This window comes from Squalius cephalus, assembly GCF_949319135.1.
Source record: "Squalius cephalus genome assembly, chromosome: 3".
Taxonomy (NCBI): Eukaryota; Metazoa; Chordata; class Actinopteri; order Cypriniformes; family Leuciscidae; genus Squalius; species Squalius cephalus.
The window spans coordinates 43,743,110-43,760,205 of NC_137124.1; the positions used below are offsets into that span (position 1 = coordinate 43,743,110).

The 17,096-nt window shown below is 39.8% G+C and overlaps 1 protein-coding gene across 1 annotated transcript; it reads right to left on the minus strand.

The window, feature by feature from the left end:
* Positions 1-2,139: 2,139 nt before the first annotated feature.
* LOC307155263 (uncharacterized protein F54H12.2-like) lies at positions 2,140-3,447 on the minus strand (the record flags this gene model as incomplete). The annotated part of the gene is made up of 1 exon (XM_079865825.1): positions 2,140-3,447. The coding sequence occupies one exon, from the start codon at positions 3,445-3,447 to the stop codon at positions 2,140-2,142; it is 1,308 nt and encodes a 435-aa protein (XP_079721951.1).
* Positions 3,448-17,096: the final 13,649 nt, after the last annotated feature.

Genomic DNA, 17,096 nt, shown 5'->3' on the forward strand with positions numbered 1-17,096 from the left:
AGACTCTGAATGATGATGATTTACTGCCTGTCACCAAGACAAACCTACTCGTGGTGGATGATTTAATGGAGCAAGCTAGCGGTAACGTGGAACTTCAACGGGTTTTTACGCAATACTGTCACCACAGGAATCTCAGTTCTATTTACATAGTGCAAAATTTATTTGCACAGGGTAAGTCCAGCCGAACCATAAGCTTAAACGCCAATTATATGATACTGTTTAAAAATCCTCGGGACGTCAATCAAGTAGCGATGCTAGGACGTCAAATGTACCCGGGAAACACTAAATACTTTATGGAGTGTTATCACGACGCAGTCGACCGTCCTTTTGGCTATCTAATGATAGACTATAAAGCAAAAACTCCGGAGCAGTACCGTCTCAGAACAGGATTGCTTTCTGACCGTCAAGTGGTTTATATCCCGAAAAAAAGAAGAACGTGATCAAACGTCATGTCCGCCAGACTTTGTAAACATCTGCCGGTGTTAAAACTGCTACATAAATCCAGTCCTAAACAGCGACGTCTTATTTTACAATCGGCGTCCGATGAATTCATTTTAGCGCTGTGTGAAGTGGCGCTTAACATCCTCTACGGTACCATTCCGGTCAATAGGCAACAGTACCAAAAACTGAAAAAGAGAAAAGCCGAAATCAAATTTATAGCCGATAAAAAAATTGGCATTACGGCCAAGAAACGAGTCTTCAACCAGAAGGGCGGATTCCTATTGCCGCTTCTAAGCGTCGCAGTACCCTTTATATCAAGCTTAATAGCAAATCGATAGGATGGAGTATGCCGAGAAGATGTATTTAGTCCCGCACCATCAACTGGATAAGATGAAGAGTGAAAATGTTCGCGAGAACATTCAACGGAGCGTGGAAAACGATTTGGATGATAGTATAAGAAATATTTTACGTCGCACTGACTTGAATCCGTACGAAAAAGCCAAACTTTACACCAATACCCTGAGTAGGTTTTTGACCATCGTTAAACAAGGCGATCGTGAGAGCAGTGTTTTAACGCTTTCCCTACCCGATACTGATCTCAGCCATAAAGACGAACCAGCGGATGGTGATAATAATAATGTCGAAGACGGCAGAGCTGAGGTGGAGGACATTGTCGATGAAGTTCTGAAGAACGTACCTTCGAGAAGTGTGAAAAACAGCAGATACATATTAGACAAGATGTCTAAAGCTAAAGCGCTAAGTACGTGGAACGAATCGGGGGAGTTTGTGTTCAGGGGTAAAGCCGTACAAGGGTCGCACATGGTCGATTTGTTAAAAAATGTTACGGCACCGCAAAACGTTAGGGACGAACGGAGACCTCGAGGATGGTTGGAGTTTCTACGTGCCTTTGCCGAATTAAACATCCCATTTTCTACAGTACCGAATCAGCAGGTCAGACGCAAGATTAAGTCTCTAAAGAGTAAACCCGGCAGCCCTCCCCGTGTTAGACCTTATAAAAAGACACAAAGATATTCGCCTTACACGGTTCCAAACCCCAAAGACTCGGTGTTTAAACCCCCGGCTCTCAAACGAAAGCGATGGTTGGAATTTTAACAGATACATGAAATAAAAGACGCTAAAAATATATAATGGTTTCAAGCTTTTTTTTTTTATTTATACGTCAAACACGTCTGCACACAGGGGACACAGGATAACATTTTATCATTACAAACATGCGGTCTTAATCTCTTTACAAAGAGGGACACCATTTTATCATTTTTTATATAATCGTCGGTATATAGTTTCATCACATGGTTATAGTCGTAACCTCTGACTAAATGATAGAGAAAAAACACACAATGCTGACCACAGGTATCTGATGAAAAATCCTGGACGCGTCTGTCGGAATATAACACGTCGACGTTGTTGCCAGTTAAAAAGTTATTGATGGAGATTGGAAAGCGAGGGCTGTTGGGCGGATTGCCAAAACTATCGAAAAAACAAGCGGCTCCCTCTTGGGTTAAATAAACGGCAACCCAATGCTCTCCCGGTAGCCGAGCAGGGTGGGTGTTTATGACGGCCATCGACGGTAAGATCCTAAGCGGTTTTTCGGGTAGTTGATCGCTCGGTAGCACGCCGAGAAAATGAGTCCTGCACGTAATTTTATCCATGATAGCGGTCAGTTGTAGAGTATTCATCTCAGTAGTAATCGACTAGTACTTGTCGTCGGTTAGACACTTCAATGATGCTGTCGAATACGGCGTAAATTAATAAATTAACGGTATTCGGCAGCGGTTGTCTGAATCGAGCTTCGAGTCTGATATTCCCGGACTTGATGAGGGAAATGTGCTGACCACAGTCTTCATCAGGCGTGAGGTTAAACGCGTAAAGCGTGTATCCGTTCAGGAAATCTGCCCTGTCGATAGAGAGTGCCTGGTTTTTAAGATGTCTTCCTGTCGTCATCGCCAACTGATAAAATTCACGCACTGCCGTACCAGCTTCGAAATTAGGCTGTAGAGGCTTGGAGGGGAATTGTTGACCGTCTACATAGACGGCCAGGAACTCAAGATCGTAATGTTTGAAAGCAAATGGATTTTTTTCGTAGGAGCCGGTAAATGCGTCATTGTCGACCATGGCTATGACGATAGATTTTGGTAGGGTCCCTAAAAACAGATTTTCTTGATTTGAAACGCGTGTACCCTCAGGTATGGAGAAATTTTTTAGAACCACCCTATCTATGGGATACTTTGCGGTTGTCGAGAGTAACGCCTGGGCGTGGCCCAGTCTCACCGGAGGTGCTACGGCAACTTTCTTGACAAATAGGGACGCCGACTCTATTTTTATTTTGTAAGCCACGTCATCGCACCTCATCAGACAGAATTCATCTTTTGCTCTAATTAGGCGTATCTTGATATCAACTCCATTCAGCAAAAGTTTTTCTTGAAAGAATATATCACTGTGTATAGGGGCCATCAGCTCCACCACCTTACTTTCGGTGGTGTAGGTCGATCTCTTTGTCAACCCCGCGTTACGCCCTACGGGGTCATTCACATCCATGTGACCGGCAGTGTCTTTGTAAAACAGTCCGGCGGAGAAAAGAGATTCCAACGCATCTTTACTGTAGTTGATCAGACTCTCTATGATGCAGCGGTAAGGGTAGGTGCTCGAACTCTGCGATATCAGACGATCGCCCAGGGTCACGTCGACTTGTGAAAATATGGTGGCTCCGGGGTAATTTATTAAGGCAACCCGTGCAGGATGCACAATGTTCTCTCCATTAGGTCTCGTGATTTTCAGGCGTAGATAGAGCATCGTGTTATTTAGGTCCACATAATCATCGCCATTGCCTGCGATAAAAAACTCTAATGGAGCGGTGTCCGATATGGCGGATAAAGGGGCAACTTCTAAATAGCCGTTTTTCTCAATAACTGTCTGCGTCAGCGGGACCGTAAATAAGTCCAACTCGGACTTGATGCATTCTCCCGACATACGATGTAGTAGCGCCATGTTAGAATATGGTTTTTACGAATCTCTTGGCCGCCGCTTTTCGACTAACAGACTTCTTACGCTTTCTACGTACGACTGGACGTCTCCTTGTTCCGCTTGTTGTTTTCTTCTTCTTCTTACCCCATTGACCACGCCTCCTCACACCAGGCGGTTTAGACATCCTCTTACGGGCCATGACCATCAGCCCAGATCCGTCTTGAGCATTAGCATTATTGCTATGCGCCCGCGTCAATACGTTTGAGACGACGTCGGATACTATATTTTTAGCGGCGGATTTTAGGTGGGGTTTCGCGATGCTAAATCCTCTTTTTAACAGAGGTATGGCCATCCTGAACAAACCTCTGAAAAGTCCTCCTAGCCCTGCCCCGTACATAACCCCTCCCCCGGCATAGCCTGGCAAACCCCCGCCGGCCTGATTTCGGTAATAGTCCACATAGTCCGCGGTATTGTGCTCTCTAGGGCTATAGTAATAACTCATTTTAAAGAATAGAATGATTCGTTGGTTTAAAGTGTAGTTTTACGATGACTTTCCCGTAAGAAAATGGTATTTCACGGTTTTGGTCGTCCTTCAACTCTATGGTAATGCTGGTGATGTGATCCTTGTTGATCGATGCGTAATGCGGGTTGTCGTATCTAGAAATGACCGTGTCGTTGCTTTTACCCGATATATGTACGCATCTCAAAAGCGGGACGTAAGAATCACCGACCGATTGATATTGAATGATGTCGGTGTAAACGTACATTGTGTAGAACCCGGCGTTGATATCGGATTGATGAGGAGCGTACGTGATATGGCTCGTAGTAAAATCTGCTTCTTTATGGTAGTTCGAACGTCCGAGAGCATCGTCCGGTATCATTCCTAAAATAGTGGCTAGTCTGCCTTGAAAACTGACTGAAACATTGGGTTTCGCGATCAGAAACACTTTGTTTTTTAATTCATCGTAATCCAATACGGCCGTGGGTGTTAGAAGTTGATTTATCACGCGGAGGATCGCACGAATGTTCGCGTAGTACCCACCAGATATGTATAATATCCTCGATACAAAAAACGTGGGTAAGTCTTTTTTAAGTGCGTCTTTGGGGCCCCCACTATTTTTGAATACGGGGCCTGTGTACAGGGTGAAACCCCCGTCTTTGTCATTAAAGTTATACCAACTTCTAGGATATTCGATTTCGGCGAGCCCCACCTCCCATTGTCCTTTCAATTGTATAGCTTTTGCTAACCTGGTTGTATAGCCGGATATGCGATTTTCGGGGTAAACCGAGCTCGATGCATTGCACGGTAGCGTAATGTAGAACCCTTGATCATCCATGACTGTCCTTTGCTCGTATGAACTCATCCATTAAACGTCGGGGTGTTTTAAGTCCAACAGTGTTTTTTTATCTATATAACTATTGAATTTTGAAGGCCAGCCTAGCCATTTCACTAAAACAAGCGTAGATTTCCCTTGTTTTTTCTGACCTAAAATCTTTTCCACCTTAAAAGATTTGTTTTTACTCACAATTATTTTTTGCAACTCTTTTTCATAAAAAACACCCTCGATAACATCACCGTCATAATCGCTGAGTCTGTAGACCGGGGGTTGTCGCGGAATGCATGCGGATATGGTGAAAAATTCTTCCGTGTAGTTTTGCTCATAACCTTTAGCGAACGGGCCTCTCACTTTAGAAATCCTGACGACGTCGCCGACTTTGAAATTAAATACGACTCTCTCGGTCTTCTTTATATCACCATACAAGTTTTGAAACACTTGATCCTCGTTTACTTTGTCGACGTCCACGGGTCTCATGCAGATACTTCGGTGATGGCTGGTGTTGTACCCCTGCATAATGTCTTGTAAAACATCTATGTATCGTCGGGAATTTGTAGCCGTTAAAAATCTCCACATACGACTCTTTAACGTTCTATTAAATCGTTCTACGACGCTGGCTTTCAAATCGGTAGCGGTAGCGAAATGATCAATGTTGTGCTTTTTCATTACATCTTGAAATTGTTTGTTAAAAAATTCCTTCCCCTGATCCGTCTGCAATTTCTGTGGCACACGACCCTCCTCGAGTATAGACTCGAACGCTCTAGCGACCTCAGGCCCACTCTTATTCTTCAACACGCGACTCCACGCGTACTTGCTAAATACGTCTATGCAAGTCAGCAGATATTTATTGCCGTCGTTATCCTTGGCATAGGCGATCATGTCGACTAGATCGGCCTGGAACTGGGTATCGACCCCGTACACAACCACTCTATTTCGTTTGTATTTTATAGGAGCTGTTTTGTGTAAAGTGTAAGCATCCTCACCAGACAACCATTCTGAAACCTTTTTATCGCTTAGTCGGACGCCGCTATCTTTTAAGACGGCGTCTTTTAATCGTTTTTTACCCCCTAAAGAGCCGGGGTTGGAGGGTGTATAATAAGCCTTTTTCATGAGCTCCGACATGCTGCCGTTTCAACCGCTGCAAAAGAATAACGCGTACATGTGGTTTGAATCAATCTTTTATTAAAAAATTACAGGATACATGATTGAAGTAAAATGGTGTTAATATAACGCTAGTAAAATGGATATAATACAAGATAGTATACATGGATATAATAATAATAATGTTAGTACAACAAAATCTAAGTAAAATTGAATATAATGATGTTAGTACAAAACGGAATATAGTAAAATTAGATATAACGATGTTACATGCATAGTCTAAGTAAAATGGATCACTGATAGTCTAACCAGAAAAGAAAATCGCGACAGGCCATCATGTTTTTGTCTAGGATGTAATCGACGTACATTTCAACAATTTCATCGATGGCGACATCCATTTCGATAATTTTAACAGCATCGCTCTCATCATTGATGTCATATTCTTCTTTTGATTTCTTCACCAACTCGGTACACACATCAACCACATAGGTACAAGTACATAGCACATCGGTGACCCCGAGCGGGAGTTGCGACTCACACATCATATCTAGAACCTGTTTTATCATTACACCGGGGGGGTCGGTACCATAAGCGCATTTGTCCGTCAAATCATCCCATGAATTAGCCGCTCCTCTTATATACACCATTTGTTTCTTGAAATTTGCTTCACGCGTAGTTGCCTCCATAGGTGGATGACCGTCGCGTGATGCGAAATCGATAATCTTTTTCATCAGTTTTGTCATCTGTCGTCTGTAATGTCCTTTAAACAGGAATTCCATACAGCTGGTTAGGCTACTGGCAGCACCCATACTGGTGGGGTCTTGGTCACTCTCCATTCACGATCGAAATACCTTCCCAGAGATCAACGACGTCGTGCACTATTTCCTCACAGGGTTTGTCCAGAAGTCTCGTCCTGATTTCTTCTAGCTTAGCGGCGATGAATGGTTCGTCTTTTAATTCGTGCAGAATAGTCCCGACTGTTCCTTGAATACGTTGGGGGTGAGATTTTAACCCCAACCGACCTAGGAGGATACCGATGATGGCATGAAAATAGGGTCTAAACAGTTTTGCTGAAAGTTCATCAAAATATGTGTCAAAGTAGTAGTTAGGTGGGTCGAACAGGCAGGAATGTTGCAGTTGACTAGGGTGATCAATCTCACACCCTTCGCACTCGTCCTTCAGCTTCTTTCCGATGAGATGTTGCAGCAAAACCACTGTCGCGGCTTTTATGATTTTGAATCCCACGTCACTGAAACATCCGTCTGTAGCATCGAAACCGGGTTTAGCATGAGAGAGGTCAGCCAGGTTGGGAGATTCAAGCTTTTTGTTGGATGGTGATGGTGGTGGTGGTGGTGGTGACCAAGGTTTAGTACAACCACAGTCGCACTCGATCTCCGGATCCCAGTCTAAGCTACGTTTGCGTCTTTCAGCCAGACTCCAGTCTTTGCGCAGGTCCAATGGTTCAGGGTTGAAAATGTTACCTGGACCCCAATCGCTTTCAATGCATGATTCAAAGTCTATGCGGCGTTTGATAGTTTTAGCCGGAGCCCAGTCTTTGTGTATCCCCAATGGCCCGCAGGCGTCAGTCAGAGTATGGATGGTTGCGTTGTCGTCGGGAGGGTCGAGAATGCTGCCGAAAGAGATACCGCAGCTGCATACATGATGGGGTTCTGAAGCGGCGTCTTCAGCCATGGTTTATAAATGCTGCTTGGAAGGGTCTGGTCGCAGGAATTTATGATAGTTGTAGTAAAGGGGCGGGGTTGTTGTAGCAGTCAAAACCTGATTAATAGGCGTTATTTGGATAGGTCTGGCTTGCGAGCTTTAGGATGGCTGTAGTAAATGGGTGGGGATGGTCGAGACCATATGCCACTCCGTGGGCATGTCTGAGGGTGGAACAGTTGCACTTTAATTTTGCTGTATTCGTCATGCATGTCACACCATTTGAACATTTTGTTGATGATTGAAAAAACCATATTCAGGAGATTCAGATCGCACCAGTCGAACAAAAATTGCATTTCATACAGATCGTGATGCTCGTTAGGCTGGATGCGTCCCGACCGCTTGTTGTTGAGCTTTGTCTTGTCTCTACAACAGAATATGTAAACAGAATCAGTAGGGCTCTTGTTAGTATGGTCACCTACCACGCGGTACCGAACATTATCGGTCACCCCGTCCCACTCCGAAATGTACAAAGGCTCTTCGCCGTCATCATTCAGATCCTTCCAGACACGATTGTAGAAGAGAGTCCAGTCTTTTTCAGGAAATACCACACACGTATCTTCCCCAGGCTGAAACTCTCCGACGCTGTCAGTGGTGTAGAGTGTAACAACTCGAGTTGGTTTGTGAAATTTGTATCCGAATACACGGTTCCTACACATTACATATTCAGCTGTAGTCCATTCCGAAAGTTCATGGAGAAAACTTGTCAAACGGATGCGGCCGAAAGGTTTTTTTTTTCTTGGCGCCATAGTCAGCCTTTCCATCATTTGGTCGCACACCCCCGGCTCTGGGGATTGAGGAGAGGATAAACCATCCATGCTCATGTAGCTCATGTTTCTGGTGATGGTTTTACAACACACTACCACCCATTTATATACATTGCTCTGGAATGTGAGGGTGGACGTCTGCGTAGCAGAGATATCACATGCTGACACATTCAGTGAATACAGACCACAAATTCAAACTTTCTGTCAAAAACAGATCAAAAACACAGAAAATACACCCAGCTTGTGTCCACAAGAGATAATGCTTGTGTGTGTGACACAGTCTTCAAACTTTCTGTCAAAACCACATGATCTACGACTAGCTAGGACGATAGGCAAACCATAACAACATATGCCGGAAAGATAATAGATAAAAAACAACATATGCGGTAGATAAAACTGTCAAAACACATGATCGAACGGTCAAAACGCATGATCAAACGGTCAATACGACAATCCATATTCTTATCTGTACACGACAGAAAGGGCGGGACAGCTCAACGGACAACCGGAAGGGCGGGGACCAGATGTCTTATCTAGTGGGCGGGACCGGAAGTCATCAATCATTTTGACACATGGTATAGTATAAGTACTACTAAGCATGTAACCACGGACATAATAGATGGAAAAGACCATTTACAGCCAATACAGGCAGTTTACCATGGGATATATATGGTTTTAAAGCTTTTTAACAGTTATAGCGCCACCTATGGTCCGATCTCCATAGAATTGTTTACTGTGACCTCAAATTGAACCCATACACATGTGTACTGAGTTTGGTGAAGATATCTCATTTACTTCTTGAGTTATAGCCATTTTAGTAAAATAGGCTCCTCCCACAACAATTTAGCACATTCTAGTATTATTTACTATGATTCTAGCATGATTTGCCATATTCTAGCATAATTTACCATGATATACTACATTCTAGTATGATTTACCATTGTTTACTGTGATTCTAGCATGGATTACCATAGTTTATCATGATTTATCATAGTTTACCATGATTTACCCTGTTCTAGCATAGTTTACCATGATTTACCATGTTCTAGCATGATTTACCATGATATACCACATTCTAACATGATTTACCATAGTTTATTATGATTTATCATGGCTTACCATGATTTACCCTGTTCTAGCATAGTTTACCATGATTTACCATGTTCTAGCATGATGTACCATGATATACTATGTTCTAGAATGATGTACCAGGATTGTAGTATGATTTACCTTGATACACCACATTCTAGTATCATTTATTGATTTACCATGTTTTTAGTGTGATTTAACCATGATTTACCACATTGCTAGCAATTATGTGAAGTATCAGTAAAAATGAAGTGATAAACTCTGACAAAATATGATTGTGCTACAATAGTAATTGTTATATAAGTGATTTTTTAGTGTTTTATTGTTATATAAGTGATTTTTAGTGTCTAATGAATGCAAAAGCATATGTGGGTAGACATTAACCCTCTATTGCACGCATTATTAATTAGACATTGTAAAAAATGTTTTGCATGTTTTTATTACTTAACATGAGCTAAATAACAGATATATATAAAAAAAATCTAAAAAAAAGTTTAAAGGGGGGTCGTTGGTAAATTGTTGCCATATGGCAACAATATGCAATCGTGGAAAGTACCATAAAATCCAAAAAAAATTAAAAAAACTAATTTTATTTAAAACAAGACTCAACAAATCCATCTCATACTTAGTGAAATGTTTAAACAAACATTTATACAGTAAAAACATTATATAATTTCAACAGTTATCTGAAATGTCTGGTAATAATAACCAGGAACCTGGAACCTGTCTCACTGAAATACACTATTCATTCGTTTCATTTCATTTAGTCATTTTTTTTGCTGTTTCATTTCATTTAATTCTCTTCATGACTTGTGAAAGTCAGTGAAGCAGAGGAAAACTAAACACTTGGAGCACTTGCTTCTTACAATGCCCTTGCATCCTGGCATTTTGCATCTGCCCTTCTCAGATGCATGCAAGGGCCAGTGGTCTGTGCGGTCTCTGCGGACAGGATCTGGCGGGACAAAGCTTTGGGGCCCTCTTTTATTTTTCCCCACCACAACAGCTTGTGAAGGTCTAATGTTTTTACCTTTAAAATATAAGCAAAAGTTGTAAACATAGTCTCAGAGTAGTTTCATGCTATGTAAGTCAATGGGACTCCATTAGGTTGAATGCACCAGGACGTTTCCATATTTGCATATAGTTGCCATATGGCAACAAATGTATTTTAGCATATTACAAAAAACTTATAAAATCAAAACTGAATTTAATGTTAAAAAATTAAAGTTTACTTACCCCAGATACTGATTTAATTTTTTTATTTGATGAAAATTTTCCAAAATTCTGAATAAAAGGCTATCTTCAGGAGCCCCAGACAGTGATGTTTGCATGTCAATGTCCATGAGCAAAAAGGACTGGCAAACAGGATATCCTGGTCATGTGACCTCATAAATTGTATTTTCTTAAAAGTTAAAGCCCCCTTTTCACAACTAACTGTAAAAACATAGATTTTATATCACAGCTTTAAAAAAAAATTAAGATAAAGTAATTGTTGCCATATGGCAACGCTATGCAATAGAGGGTTAATAAGTAGAATGGCCAGCAGAGGGCAGTAGAAGACCACATATTGGCTCACTTTCACTTTAAACTTCTTGATTTTCACCATTTTTCTGCACTAAAGCAAACCAGTTTTTCCATTTTAAATCCATAATGCATGTTAACACACACACACACACACACACACACACACACACAAGACAAATGTTGTTTTTTCAATGCTATTGGGATATGTCATTATGAAAATATATTTGAATGGTCTATAAACATTTCACAAAGTCTTTGTAAGCTATTAATCAGATCATTCAGAATTTATTCAGAAACCTAAGACTACACACACACATTATATTGTAGATACAGACATTTGAAATATATGATGTGATCAAACTGTCAATACTAATAATTTAACAGATGGATTTTTGACTAAATGTAATTGTAAATGTTAAAATAGTGATTTTATAAAGTCTAAATATAAATTATAGAACAATATGACAACATGACTATTTTAAACAGCAGGGGGCAGTAAAATACCACTTCTTGGCTTAATATGTCATTATATTCATATCATTTTCACCTTTTTAACTGTTATAGAGGCAAATTTTGTCAGATCTGTCTGAAAATTTTCATGCATGTTCAGAGTGATATTTCACATGTTCTGACTTGTTTTTAAGAAGGTTTGAACATTCATTAAAGAGATATAGGCTTTCGGGGACACTTGGTAAAGGCCACATTTTGAAGTGAACCTATTATAGCTATCCAAATGAAGTAGTTCAACTTTTTCTGACAATTATTGTTCTAGTGAGTCCAGAGAATTGTATTGCACTAGTTTTTAACATTATGATATGAAAATTATATATTCAGAGATGGAAAAGACCATTTACAGTCAATACAGGCAGTTTACCATAGGAAATATATGGTTTTAAAGATTTTTAACAGTTATAGCGCCACCTATCGTCCGATCTCCATGAAATTTTGCATGCTTGTTAATGATGTTATGTCACATAAGTTCACCAATTTTTGTGAAGTTCTGGGTTTTTATTTAGGATTTATAGGCTTTTTAATGTATTTTTCCATGCCCATTTTATAAATGATCCTATTACAGCCATCCAAATGCAAAAGTTCAACTTTTTTTTGATAATTATTGATCTAGAGAGTCCAGAGAATTGTCCTAGACTGGTCTGGTTCCGATCGGGCAAAAAACCTAGGACTAGTTCGCAAAAGTAGGTTTTAGACATATTCATGAATATTTAATGAACGGTTTGATTGACAGAAATGGTTCTTGAGGCAAAGTTGTTCAGCATGAGCAGATATATCAAATGATATGCTTTTTGTGACGATAAGTGTAACACCACGTGATTACAGAGCCAAAAAACTCGTTAGCGCCAACTAGTGGCCGATTTCTTTCAAAATTCTTACAGACCTCTAGGGCCATGAGTCGAACATGCCCATCAAGTTTCGTTCCGATCGGCCTCCGTTAACCTTGTCTAATAGGTGCTCAACTTCATTGGCCAATGGCGGCCATGTTTTTTGAGATACGCCAATGTCCTCATAGACATACATGGCACCTTGGACCAAGACACTGCATACCAATTTTCAAGTCAATCGGACTAACGGTCAGGTGGTTATAGCCCTTTTCATGTTTTTTTCATGTTATAGCGCCACCTAGTGTTCAATCGTCGCGATTTTTTTACTGTGACCCCAGAATGAACCCATACACATGTGTACCGAGTTTGGTGAAGCTATCTTATTTACTTTTTAAGTTATAGCCATTTTAGTAAAATAGGCTCCTCCCACAACGATTATTTTGCGCCCCCTAGCGTCCATGAATCGAAATTTCAACATTTTTTCGATAATTATTGATCTTCAGACTCCAGAGAACATTTCTGCACTGGTTTGGCTCCGATCGGGCGAAAAACCAGGGACTAGTTCGCAAAAGTAGATTTTCGACAAAATTCAAAATGGCGGAAAATCTATCATGACGGAAATGAAATCGGAGATATACGTTTTGTTCGTCAGGCGTCCAGCTTTCCAATGATATAAGACACTTGAGTCTGCGACATACGGTCTAGGAGTTATGAGCAGTTTCGCGCTTTTGGTTGCTATAGCGCCACCTATGGGCCAATCGGGGTCATAATCTCTGAACCTCTCCTCGATTTTTGTACTACCATCTGGCAAAGTTTCAATGCTCTAGCCCTTACGGTTTGGGCTGCACGATGCGTTTTACGGCAGAAGAATAATAATAATAATAATTAAAGCTGCAAGCAGCATTTAGCGGGGTTCAAGCATTTAGGGTCTTTAAGCACATAAGGCAGTTTAGTGAGTTGTCTGAGTTTTTGTTTAGGATTTACAGGCTTTTGAGTGTTTTTTTGCCATACCCATTTTCTAAATGATCCTGTTATGGCTACCCAATGGGTAAAGTTAAAGTTTTTTATATAATTAATAATCTAGAGCTTCCAGAGAATTGTACTGCACTGGTATATTTCCGATCGGGCGAAAAACCTAGGACTAGTTCCCAAAAGTAGGTTTTTAACATAATCGCAAGTATTTAATGAACAAATTGATTGACAGCAGTAGTTCTTGAGGCAAAGTTGTTCAGTATGAGGAGATCTATCAAATGATATGCATCACGTGATTACATAGCTGTAAAACCTGTTAGCATCAACTAGTGGCTGATTTTTAAAAATTCTTACAGACCTCTAGGGCCACGAGTCGAACATGCCCACCGAGTTTCGTTCTGATCGGCCTCCGTTAAGAGCAAACTAACAGCTTTGAATTAAAATGGTGAGGTATCCTGTTGTAAACATCAACCATGCCTGTTGACAGTTTTGTGGGAAGGGAATGAAAAGTTCTCAAATTCGCAGCACAGCCTCAGACATAACATTTATATCCATGATCTGCCATTTTCACTATTGTCCTTGCTTGCTTCTTCACAATACCTGCAGATCTTCTGATGATTCGGCTGTGCAGGTCCACATTAACACTGCCTGGCCTAGAACATGGACTGGAAAATGCAAATTTGGGGGGTATAAATATTAATGATCCTGACTCCAACGTCACAGTCGGTGTTATGGTGGGATTCACTCATTTTTCAGCGGTCTTTTGCAAACAGGAGATTTACACATGAAGGAGGAAACAATGGTGTTTGAGGCTCACGGTATGTCAGTTCCATGTCCAGAACTCTTATCATTCAACTATGCCAAGATAAATACAGTTTTCAATTGTATGGCACCTTTAAAATAGATGATTAGTAATATAATGCTTACTTGGAGTCTGAAATGGCTTTAACAAAAGAAGAAAAATATTCTTAGATTTCTGTTCATTCTAATCATGTACAAATAAAGTAGCACAATAAGATTACATTTATTTGAATGCATTAGTGAGTGTGTGATTGTGCTGTGTGTGCAGCGTGTCAATACTAAAAGTGAAGGTGTAGTTGATATCTTTGGTGATAATATCTGTAGTAATCATAAAAAAACAATTAAGAAATAAAGAATTAAAATTACAAATAATATTCTATTAAGATATGAGTTACAATAACATGATTTGCAATAGTAATAATATCAATAATATATGCACAATACACACAGATTAGACTATCAGGTCTGTGTTTTACAAAAACATTAGTATTGCAGCCAATGTGAGTCTGTGGGATTTATAAACAGACAAAATATGATTTGAAATGTTATTTTAATGATTTTATTAAGTTTAAACAATATTTCAAATTGAAAAAAAATGAAAAATAATATTTTAGTGAGCAGAATGAACCAATGAGTGTTCTTCTTCTGGTGGTTAAAATGTAAATGAAAACAATAATACTTAAACAATAATACTTAATACACTAACCATGCTTGAACACACACATGCACACACATTTTGTTGTAGATGTAGATATTTAAAATAAAAGATAGGTAACAAAATGATAATTGCAAATCTCCTCTGTATAACACCATTTTCAGATTTCAAATTAATCACTGAGAGGCAGAATTGTTCAAACTGAGAGCTCAGTAAAAATGAAGTGATAAAATTTGACAAAACATGACTGTGTTATAATAGGTGATTTTCATGCAAGTAATTTTATATAGTCCAAAAACTAATGCAAAAGCACAGATGAAAATATTTTATTAAGTAGAATGTCCTGCAGAGGGCAGTAGAAGACCACTAATTGACTCACTTTCATTTGAAAGACTTTTTTTATCCACCAGTAAAACAAAGCAGTTTCTCCATGTTCTTTCCATTAAGCATGCTTACACACACACACACACACACACAAACACAAACACATCCACACACACACACACACACACAAAGACAAATATGTTTTCAATGTTTTTAGGATGTGATATTGTGAAAATATCTTCATCTCCTCATCTTGAACAACTTTGCCTCAAGAATCACTAATGTCAATCAAACCGTTCATAATCATAATAAAAAATAAAATGTATAAAAAAATATCATAATAAAAAAAAAACATCATAATAAAAAAGATTGCTTCTTAAAGCATTTGTTTATTTCCCAATACTGAAGCTAATTAAAAGATCATGCGTAATCCTGCTGCTCCCTCTAGTGGACAACAGTGGTATTATAGCTTACATTTTACAGTTGAAGTGTTTGAATGAATGAATGGGAATTTGTTTTTTTACTTATATCTCAGGAACCAAAAGGCGAAAAATTCTGAAACTCAGAGCATAGATAGTGCTTGAGGAGCCCTGTTGAATGAGACCATCAACGTGTTTTTGGGCGATTGGGGCTGGGAGTTATGATTGTTATAAGGCATATCTGTTCGGGCTATTATCTCTGGAATGCCCAGGGCAAATAACACCACATTTGAATCGAAGCTAGCCAAGGACGCGCCCTTTCCAACGAGCTCTCACACAATGTTCGGGGTGGTCTGGGTCGGGAGTAATGGCCGTTCAAAATCGGGGGTCCCGCGGATTCGCGATACGCGGGGGGCGCGCTACCGAGGCCCGCGACGACACGTTTCGATCAAGAGCCCGGAGAGGTCCTCACCATCAAAATTTGAGCGCGCAACGACTTTCCGTTTTCGAGTTATGAATGAATTTGTATTCGGGGGCGTGGCTTAAATGCCGTTACTTTCGTTTCATTTCATTCATTTACTTTCGTCCATTTCCATATCTCAGTGTAACACAATTGTCAATAGTAATACTCAATAGATGAGTTTTGACAAAATGTGATTGTAAATGTTAAAATAATGATTTTATAAAGTCTAAATATGAATTTTATAACAATATTAGGGAGTAGTATGATGAAATGACAGCAGGGGGCAGTAAAATACCACTTATTGGCTTAATATGTCATTATATTCATATAAAATCACCTTTTGAAGAAGTTAAACTTTTTTTCTGATAATTATTGATCTAGAGAGTTCAGAGAATTGTGCTGCACTGGTTTTGAACATTATGATATGAACATTATATGATGATAGAAGACACCATTTACAGCAAATACAGGCAATTTACCATAGGAAATATATGGTTTTAAAGCGTTTTAACAGTTATAGCGCCAACTATGGTCCGATCTTCATAAAATTTTTCATGCTTCTTTAGCAGGTTATGACACATATGCTCATCAATTTTTGTGAAGTTCTGAGTTTTCGTTTAGGATTTATAGGCTTTTGAGTGCATTTTACCACGCCCATTTTCTAAATGACCCTGTTATAGCCATGCGAAAAATGCAAAAGTTCAACTTTTTTTTGATAATTATTGACCTAGAGAGTCCATAGAATTGTCCTAGACTGGTTTGGTTCCGATCGGGCGAAAAACCAGGGACTAGTTCGCAAAAGTACGTTTTTAACATAATTACGAATATTTAATGAACGGTTTGATTGACAGCAATGGTTCTTGAGGCAAAGTTGTTCAACAAGAGGAGATCTATCAAATGGTATGCATTTTGTGACAATAAGTGTAACACCACGTGATTACAGAGCCATAAAACTCGTTAGCGCCAACTAGTGGCCGATTTCTTTTAAAATTCTTACAGACCTCTAGGGCCATGAGTAGAACATGCCCACCGAGTTTCGTTCCGATCGGCCTCCGTTAACCTTGTCTAATAGGTGCTCAAACTTCATTGGCCGATGGCGGCCATGTTTTTTTAGATACGCCAATGTCCTCATACACATACATGACACCTTGGACCAAGACACTGCATA